At 40.5% G+C, this 9,241-nt stretch overlaps 2 protein-coding genes across 2 annotated transcripts in view; one reads left to right on the forward strand and one right to left on the reverse strand.

Moving 5' to 3' along the window:
* The window catches only part of MBTD1 (mbt domain containing 1), a 55,537-nt gene extending 47,298 nt beyond the window's left edge, over positions 1 to 8,239 (reverse strand). Inside the window, exons 1-3 of the mRNA XM_012726655.1 lie at positions 8,142 to 8,239; positions 7,437 to 7,500; positions 3,646 to 3,744 (exon numbers count right to left, since the gene is read on the reverse strand). The gene's annotated coding sequence lies outside the window, so the exon portion shown is untranslated. The remainder of the gene's footprint in view (positions 1 to 3,645; positions 3,745 to 7,436; positions 7,501 to 8,141) is intronic.
* Positions 8,240 to 8,855: 616 nt separating this feature from the next.
* UTP18 (UTP18 small subunit (SSU) processome component homolog (yeast)) overlaps positions 8,856 to 9,241 on the forward strand; it is a 24,397-nt gene continuing 24,011 nt past the window's right edge. The window contains exon 1 of the mRNA XM_004684387.2: positions 8,856 to 9,216. Within this exon, the coding sequence (XP_004684444.2) occupies positions 8,899 to 9,216 (318 nt within the window). The 5' untranslated portion in view covers positions 8,856 to 8,898. The remainder of the gene's footprint in view (positions 9,217 to 9,241) is intronic.

Below are 9,241 nucleotides of genomic sequence, written 5' to 3' on the forward strand. Positions count from 1 at the left end.
AACTCATGCTGAAGTAGCTTTAGCTTCTTAGTGCTGTGCTTTAACCCGCTGTGCCACCAGGGAGGGTCCTATTTGGGGATCTTTTTTTTTTTTTTTATTAAAAAGTTTATTTTTACATCATTTTGCACATTTTTTTTTTCATCTCAATTGTAATCCCCACGGGTGGGGATCCTTTTAATTGAAGACTTCATTCCTCATTGATATAACTGATTTGTTTAGTTCAATTCTGCTATGTTATCTTTTTATAATTACTGTGTGCATTACTTACTACTGAAGATGTGATTTTTTCCACTTCATGATGATTTTCCTTGGTCTTTAAAAAAAATAGTTTCAGTATCTGGAAGGTCTTTATATTTTCCCCAGGGCTTCCTTCTGTAATGTCTTTTACAGTAACAGGTATCTTTTCTCACCTAAACATTTTACTGTCATTCAATTTTAGGTAATATCCTTTGAATCCCTCATAATAATTTAATGATAGTCTCTAATTTATTATAACGCTTTCTTCCCATCAGTGTTTTTTACTGCACTTTTTATTTTGTTGGAACATATAACATTTATGTACTGATTTTCTACCTATGTTGCCTATTCTTCTTGGTTTTAGCCTTAGCTCAAAAAGATACACAAAACTCAAGACAGTTTTTTTCTGGCTAAAAATTTCCTAGCCTTCTCTTGTAAGAAGCTCAACCTTAAAGATTTTCTTCAGGGAAGAGCTAATGGGTAGCATATTCCTGAAGTTCTTAGTACTTTTAAAACTGTTTTTCTAGACTTGACACTTGCAAGATAGCTGACTGGATAGAAGAGTTTTGGTTAGCATTTTCCTTCCTTACGCTGTTTCATTATTTGCCTTGCTTTTTAAGTTGATTTTGAGAAATTCACTAACAGTCTGTATCTTTTGCCCTTGTAAAATCACTTTGTCTTTTTGGACAGAGGTCTTGAGAAATTTTCTACATCTTTGAAGTTAAATGAAACAACCAAGGATATACCTGGAGTTTATCTTTTGACAAAAACTTCTGATGTATAGTTCTGGTTTTTTTTAATTACTCCAGAAAGTTTTCTTGGATTCTATATTTCTTCCTTCTTGAGACACACCAATAGCACACATTAGACTTTTTGGTTCCATCTTCCAAGTACAAATAAAACTGCATTTTTCATTCTTTTGATAATTTTCCTTCAGTGTCTTTTATAATCTTCAATTTCAATCAACTGTTTGGTGGGACCCTTAAAACTCAAACTTCATTCCTGACTTTTCAATTCTCTTCTGAATTTAATCTAACTTTTTTCCCTGCTTTTTAAAATTTTTGGTTTTTGTTATTTTTATTGCGGTAATGCTGATTTACAATGCTGTACATGTTTTAGGGGCATAGTGTTACACATCTAATTATTTCTGTTCTTGGCTTTAGATTTCTGATTTAAGGAGTTTTTTTTTCTCACTCACATGTTCAAATATTGGTTTTAGGATGTTTTATTTCATTTTGATTCTAATGTTTCCCTTGGGGCTCGGGGTGGGGGGTTAGAGAAAAGGATTTTCATCAGCTTAAACACTTATTCACATTAACTGGTTTTTCTTACAGTAGCTCTGTATAGATATGGTACGTTTATTTCTGTTTCATGGGCAAAGTTCCTAGTTCAAGAACATTCTCTAGTAGTTTACTTTCTCTTTCTTTTCCTGAAGGATTGATTTTTTACTCTTCTTCCTTCCTCTTTATTCCATGACTCTAAGCCTTGATGTCTTCACTCTGTTCCTATGAAACAATGCTGACAATTTAAGTTTACTTATAATATAAGCCTACCAGTTCTGGTGCTGCTTTACTTTCAAGTTCTCCTCTGTGGCTAGGGCTGTGATCAAACTTTAAACCTATGTTCAGTATTTTGTAACTCAGGGTTAGAATTTCTCCTTCTGAAAGTGATATTTTGTGCTTCCTCTTCTGTGCCCCTAAGCTCATGGTTCTCTAGACCTTGATGCCTACACAAATTATTTTAGTAGTGTATTAGAAAATGTTATCTGACAAATACTGCTTTTGCATTTTCTGAAATACTTCACCTGTCATCAAGATTCAGAATAAGTCATCTTCACTTTTACCTCATTTTGCTCAGAAACACATTTTACCCTAGTAGAGTTTATAAATTCCATAATAACCACTAGCTTTTGTTACTAGTTTGTAAAAGGTCCTGTTAACACTATACTATCAAGTGCATATATTTCATAAAAGTAGTAATTTGTATAAAGTACAAATTACCCTTTAAAGTTTATTTAACTGATAAAATTTAAAAGACTGATGGTGTCTGGCACTGGCAAGTTTACATAAGGGTGAAATGTGACTCATGTGTGATAAAAAGGCAAATTTAAGACTACTCATGAAAATCTGAAAAAAAAAAAAAAAAAGAATGAGTACATCTTTAATCAGTTAAGTCTACTTATAGGAATCTTTCAGAAACACAGGACACAAGAACTTATCCAGAAAGATTTTTTTGAGGGTGCAATAATGTAAAGTTAAAAACTGGATGTACTTTAGTCATCAGTAGAATGATTACCAATTAACAAAATACTGAGAGAAAAAAATGTAAAAATTTTCCCTGAAGAATTAGTTACTTCTTCTTAAGAAAAACAATATACGCTGTCATAGCCCAGACAAACATAGATCTGTATTTGTTTACATGTGCATTTATAAAGATGGAAGAAAGAATAGCTAAACTATCAACAAGGTGAGAATAAGATGGGAGAATGATTTTAACTTCTCTTTCTCTTTTTAAAATAGCAAATGTGTAAGACTTTGGTAATGAAAAATAAGACAAAGGGTTTTTATCGTGAACAAAATAATCAAGAACTTAATAGGGATGAACCTTCTTCCTTATATTGCTAATAGAATTAAAAGGCATTTCCATTAACTACCTATAATTAACCAAAAGTTCCAGGAGAAATTTCATAAAAAACAGAGATTCTAAATGCAATATAAACAAACATGCAACCAAGCAGCAGTATATTTTTCAATATGAATAAACACATCGAAAGTTAACTGACTTCATCATCCAAATCACTACGGTGTAGCAGTCCACACTGTTCTCAAACTCTCAGAATATAATTTTCTAAAACCTCAAATGGGTGGTTTTGTAAACTCACAAAGTTCAAAAGAAAGGATTAATAGATATTCTGTGATGCCTGAACTCAGCAAGAGCTAGACAGCTGTTTAGCTCTTGGAGGGTCTCCTTCCTTACTGCACCACCAGGGTGGGAGGTGCAGCTGGGCTTTCTGGTACAATTCACTGGTCTAACAGAAAAGCCTTCATTCTTCCTAAGCTTACTCAAAGGAGGGACATAAATGGTAGAGATTTGAATTTATTTGAATAATTTCTCCTAAGTTCAATGTGAAAGAACAAATTCTTGTCAATGATGCAACCAAGAGAACTCTGAAAGCAGTAGTGACCTAAGTCACCTTGAGAAACTGAAAAGTACCCAGCAAACAACATGACATTATTCTACACATCAAATTCTAAGATTTAAAGCAACAGTGAGCAAAATGAAGGTATCTTAAATCTATAAGAAATAAGTTTCTACTCTGGCTTAAATTTCGGTTCTATCACAACTTTGGGTGTAAAAATTACTTGGATCTCAGTTTCCCTTTTTCTAAGTAAGGAAAACACCACTTACCACACAGGAAGGATGAATGATAAAGTAAAATAATTCACATGAATGGGCTGTCAGTTCTTCAGAGGAAAGCTATGAATCCTTAAGTATGAACCTGAAAAGCTAATTAAAAAAAATAAGATGACCATGTCAAAATGAAGTCTCAAACAGTGGCTAAGAGGGTCTTCAACATCATTATTGGCTAATGGTTCTATGTCAAACAATGAAATTCACTCTTAAGTTGGAACTATAGCTTGAGCAATTCAAATAAGAACTTTCATTAATATGTTAATATAGTGGAATTAAGTTAAACATGTCATTCTGCATAATAATGATTTGATACAATCTGGTATTTGTCTTTCAAAAATATATTTTGGAGGTAGTTGCTCAAAAGCTGTACAATGATCGGAAATTAACAACAGGATATTAATGATGAAACAAAACAAGGTTAAACACACCTACTGCCACACAAGAGGTTTACTTCTTTGGTATAGAAAATAAACTACTTAACTAAAGTTTTGAGATGTTAAAATGATAGGTGTTATTATCCATAATTATTGAACAATACATATGTATCACTATGCAAAGCATCAGAAATACCAAGTGCTAATATTCTATAACAAGACTGGAATTTATGGTCAAATCATTAGGGGAATAAGAAATTACTGAATTAATGCATGGTATAGAGCCAGTTCTGTAAGAACAGAAGTAGGAAATTGGCAACACAGTGAAAAGGGAAAATTAAAAAGGATTCTGGGAAGATCATTTATAGCAGCTTGTATTTTATACAACGGTTATGACATCTGACTAGAGATTTACAGAAACCTCAGAGGGAGGCAGGGCTGATGCCTGGCCCACATTTTAGACAAGGAAAATGGAGCTTTAAGAGGTTAGACAACTTGTCTAAGATCACAAGTCAGAAGGTGACAGAGTTAGAGCCTGAACAGTTTATTATCTTCACCCACAACTCATCTGTACTCCACTAAAATCTAAGTCATTAGTTTTAAAGTGCGAACTAGAAAGGAGCTTAGAAATCTCCTGATGCAGGGTTCCCTTAGCCAAACTGGAAAAAAAAAAAAAGAAAACCTTTCTGGGTTAAGTGCTAAAAACATGACTCCCAGCTTTCACTACAGACCTGCTGAATTGTCTCCAGGAAAGAAGATCTGCTTTTGAGAGCCCTAAAAGATGAGTCTAGTGACGGACTAAGCCTGTTCTATGTCCTTGACACTGTTCTATAGCTACAAATATAACTGACAAACATGAAGAATATTTAAATTTATACAAATTAAACCGGTGAAGTTTGTGGTTACTCAGTTGTGCTAGCTACCTTTTAAGGAGTGCTCATTAGCCATGTGTAGCTAGTAGCACAGGATACTTTGATACTTTCACCACTATGTAAAGTTCTAATGGAGGATGTTGACCCTAGACCAACCCTTACCTGTGCAGATGAGGATAAACTGAGGTAGCAGAATGTTATCCAATAAGCACTATGTAGTAAGTGGCAAAACTAATACCATATACCCTAGAATGGCAGGGCCCTTCTCATTCATTTCATCTCAAATTTAGTGTTCATTCAAATAGGAGTTATTCCCCCCCATCATTCCTGGAGGGTTCCAGCAAAACAAGAAGCGTACGTCTAAATTTGTGGGGGCAAAACATCCTAAAAGTTTATTTTTTAAAAAATTATGATTTTAAAACATCAAAACCAGCCAGCAATTTTTGAATAAAATTAAAAGTGGTCCTGGCCTAATCAAAACAAGTAGTCTTGGACACTTAAACATGCCCTGGTAGCAGAGTATATTTTAGTTGAACTACTTTAAGTCCTTCCTGGTCTACTGTCCCAATTTCTAATCTCTTTCAGATTTGAAACCCTAAGACTAACACTACATTTTAGCCAGGTAACCTTAAAACGATAAATTTGAAAACTTTAAGTCTTATTTAGTAAACATTTTCAAGATAAAAAATTGTGAAAGCAGCAACAAAAGCAAAAACTAGTCTAATTTTAGATTGTGGTTATTCCAACCACTGAGCATTCTGGGCTTTTAGTAATTTAGTGGTTCGTATGACATTAGTATGTTGTTTTCACTTCTAAGCTATAGATTTACCTACTTTTGACTACTATGTTTTATAACAAATTGTGTTTAATTTCCAATGTAACTGAGGGATTTAGAAGCACCAGAACATCAAAAAAGGTATAGATACTAATCAGGTCAACATAAAACCAGCCATAAAAAAATAGAGCAGTGTCTTTAAAAATAAAACCAGTTGTTCCTGTCTAGTACGTTTAGAATGCAAATGTCTCCAAAGTCAGCTTAAGTCATGACAGTTCATGTTTAAAGTAAGCAGGCTCCATATTAATTAAAATTCTAAAAGCAAAATTCTATAGCTCTATTATTTCATTTAGTATCTAGTACTCATTTCCATTTTAAATACTAGTAACTAGATTTAGAGGAAATAGATGTCAAGGTTTGTATAAAAGTGAAAATTGAACAGTTAACAAATATGGCCCAACATAAGATAATTATGAACAGATAACTTATTCCAGACAGTTTTTGCCATAATTTGCAAAGCATTCAAAAGCCTCAAGTATGGGGTTTTATATAAATAGAAGCTACTTGTTATTCAGAGAAGGAGGTGGTGCAAAAAAGACACAGCTATTTTCTTTCTAAACACTCTTTGGTGTTGAGCTAAACAAACAGGACAAAAAAAAAAAAAAAAAAGCACACTAGAGCAGAGCAAGAGCAAGTCTCTTAGTGCAAAGGAGAGAGGAAAGAAGTCTATCCTGAAACATTTTAGACAGGGCACTGGGAGTGTGAAGTGAAATTTCTTCCCCAGGTTCCTGTATGAAGCTCATTACTTCTACATCTTATTTAACCTTTATTTTGACTCCCAAATCACATTTGGAAGAGGAAACCATGCAGGCAGTCCATCTTTCCCCCACCCCTCCCCCCAATTTTTATGATAATAAAACTACTTTTTGAGGCAACACTGTTCACCAAGTAAAGGAGAACACTAGCAAAACACTTAAGTGACGTGGAATAAACGGAAGTGTCTGGAGTACTGAATGTAAAATTCTGGAGCATACAAAGAGCATTAAAAATATTGCAAACTCTAAGCAAATATTGTACTGTTGCAAAATTTCAACTATCTTAAGAATGGGGGGTGGGGGTGGGGGGAAATGAAAGCATTGTGAAGGAGGAGCTCTGAGAAGGAAGTCCAGTTTGCAAGGAATACACTGATTAAGAGGAAGAGGTGGGGAAGCAGTTCTAATTACCGCTCAGCCTGGAGAAGCTTTTAACAGTTTCAGTACTACCCCCAAGAGGCAATTTTAGGCATCCTTAGGGAAAGTGATTTAAAAGCAACAAGCAAATATGCTTGAGTACATAGAGACTATGCCGAAATTGCTAACTTCAAAAAGATACACTATGAGAAAACAACCGTGAAATCCCCAGGTCCTCATCCCCAAGCTTCCTGGAGAAAAACATCAGCCACTCTTATACACATGAGCCTGCATATGTGAAAATGACCCAGCAAAGTTTTTGGCCTCACTCTCTCTCAAATCCTTCTTCCTGCACTTCCCTGCTGTTCTTACTTGGCACACAAAAAATATAGGCCAAATGAGCGGTGGGTGGGTGAGGAGGATGTGAGAGAAAATTTGAGAAGTAAAAAAAGGAGCAACTTAACGAGCACATGAATGAGACTGAAGGGTCTAACGAGGGTAAGCAGACAATTAGAACAACTGGAAAAGCGAACAGGCAGCAGCGGGGAGCTACTCGGGAGTGTGGAGGGGTGTAAACAGAGGTCAGACTACCTACCACTTTTCAGAGAGGCTGCGGAGGGGACGGCTGCTTTGGGTGACCTCTAATGTCTCTTCCGACTCTGAAACGTTAGGATTCTTATTTCACAAAAGAGAACGCGACTGTCACAGAAGCCCATAAACCCGGAACCCTCGCCAAGAAGGCGGCCAAGGCGGCGGCTCCCGAAACACCACTCCCACCTCTCCCTCCCACACGTGCCCACCCCGCCCCCTTTCAATATTTCCACCTCCACGTGCAAAACGCTCGGCGGCACTGGCCCCCAATCCGAGAGGCGCTTTCCCCTGCAAAGACTCCGCTACCTCCTCCTTTGGGGGCAGCAAGGGCTCTACTTTCCACCCTGGGCGGTTAAAAAAAAAAAAAAAAAGGAAAAAGGGAAAGTCTCAAATACAGTTTCCCCTCCCAAATAGCGCTGAAAGGGGGGGGGGGCGGGACGCAAAGAAAAACTTTCTTCTAAAATTTTTCTTCCAGAGAGTGGAGGGAGTAGACAGAACCCCGACGAGCCCGTGGGTGAAGGGTGGGGGGAGGGGAACCCCTGAATCGTTAACGGCCGGTAGGGGGAGGGGGGCTCCGGAGGTTGAGGGGGCGTGGGATAGGGAAGCAGGCCTGGGAGGGGGTCAGTGAGCTGCAGGGTTCCTGGGGTCGGGGAGCTGCAGGCGTCCCCCCCACCTAGCACACAAAGCGGCTGCCGCGCTCGGCTCTCACCAGATCCTTTGTGTTTTCCATCAGGGCCTCATGGGTAGGGGTTGTCCGTGCTCCCCGGGCCCGCGGCGCCCCCTCCCCGAGCCGGGGGCTGGCGCCTCTCCCCGGGATTACGGCGACTACAGGGGGGCCCCTGTTGGGCCCAGACCGGTGGCGGCTGCAGCAGCCCCCGGATTTCCCCCCTTTAACTCGGGTGGCCCCAGGATATCAACAACATTAGCATAGCCCTCCCTCCCCAGCGCGCCTGCGCCGTGACCCGCGCCCCGATTGGCCCACTTCCCCACATACCCTCCTTTCTCTCTTCCAGCGTGGGACCCTCCGCAGGCTCCGTACTCTACGGACCGTACCAAGACGAAGGGGTGGAAAAGGCAACTGGGGCGCGTGCTAGGGCGAGTGATTAAAAGGCCAGGGGGAGGAGTTAAGAAGGTTCATTCGGTCATCTCAACTTATACTCTGGATTTCCTGTGCCCCTTTCATTTAAGTTGCAGCTGCTAAATTGTGGCGGAAAAGACTTTCCACTCCAGTCACGCCGCTTCCCCCTACACCCGGAAGATTGGCTCTCCCGGCGGAACTCCCACACGGGGAGGGGCTCGAGAGGGGAGTGGGCGTTACGTAGGGAAGCGAAGGCCGGTCACGTGCTACCAGCCGCGCAGGCTCCTTCCGGCCCCTCGGGGGTTCGGTGGCTGGGACCCGCTGAGCGCCTCCGCGCATGCGCAGCGAGGTTCCACGTGAGCGCCTGCGTTTCTTCTCCAACCCTACGATGCCGCCGGAACGGAGGAGCCGCGTGAAAGCGGGTCGGAGACCCGGAGCGAGGCCGGACCGCAGGACCCGCGCGAAGTCGGGAGGGCCGCCCCGAAAGACGGCTCCTTCATCCCAGCGGAAACCGCCGGCCCCGCCGAGCGCTCCGCCTGCTGAGATCGCCATCGCGGCGGCGGAGGAGGAGAGGCGGCTCCGGCAGCGGAACCGCCTGGCGCTGGAGGAGGACCGGCCGGCCGTGGAGCGCTGCCTGGAGGAGCTGGTGTTCGGCGACGTCGAGGACGACGAGGACGCGCTGCTGCGGCGACTGCGGGGCCCGCGGGTGAGCGAGGCCGCGGCGCCTCGCG

The sequence above is a fragment of the Condylura cristata genome, unplaced genomic scaffold (assembly GCF_000260355.1).
Source record: "Condylura cristata isolate star-nosed mole 26May11 unplaced genomic scaffold, ConCri1.0 scaffold00017, whole genome shotgun sequence".
Classification (NCBI taxonomy): domain Eukaryota; kingdom Metazoa; phylum Chordata; class Mammalia; order Eulipotyphla; family Talpidae; genus Condylura; species Condylura cristata.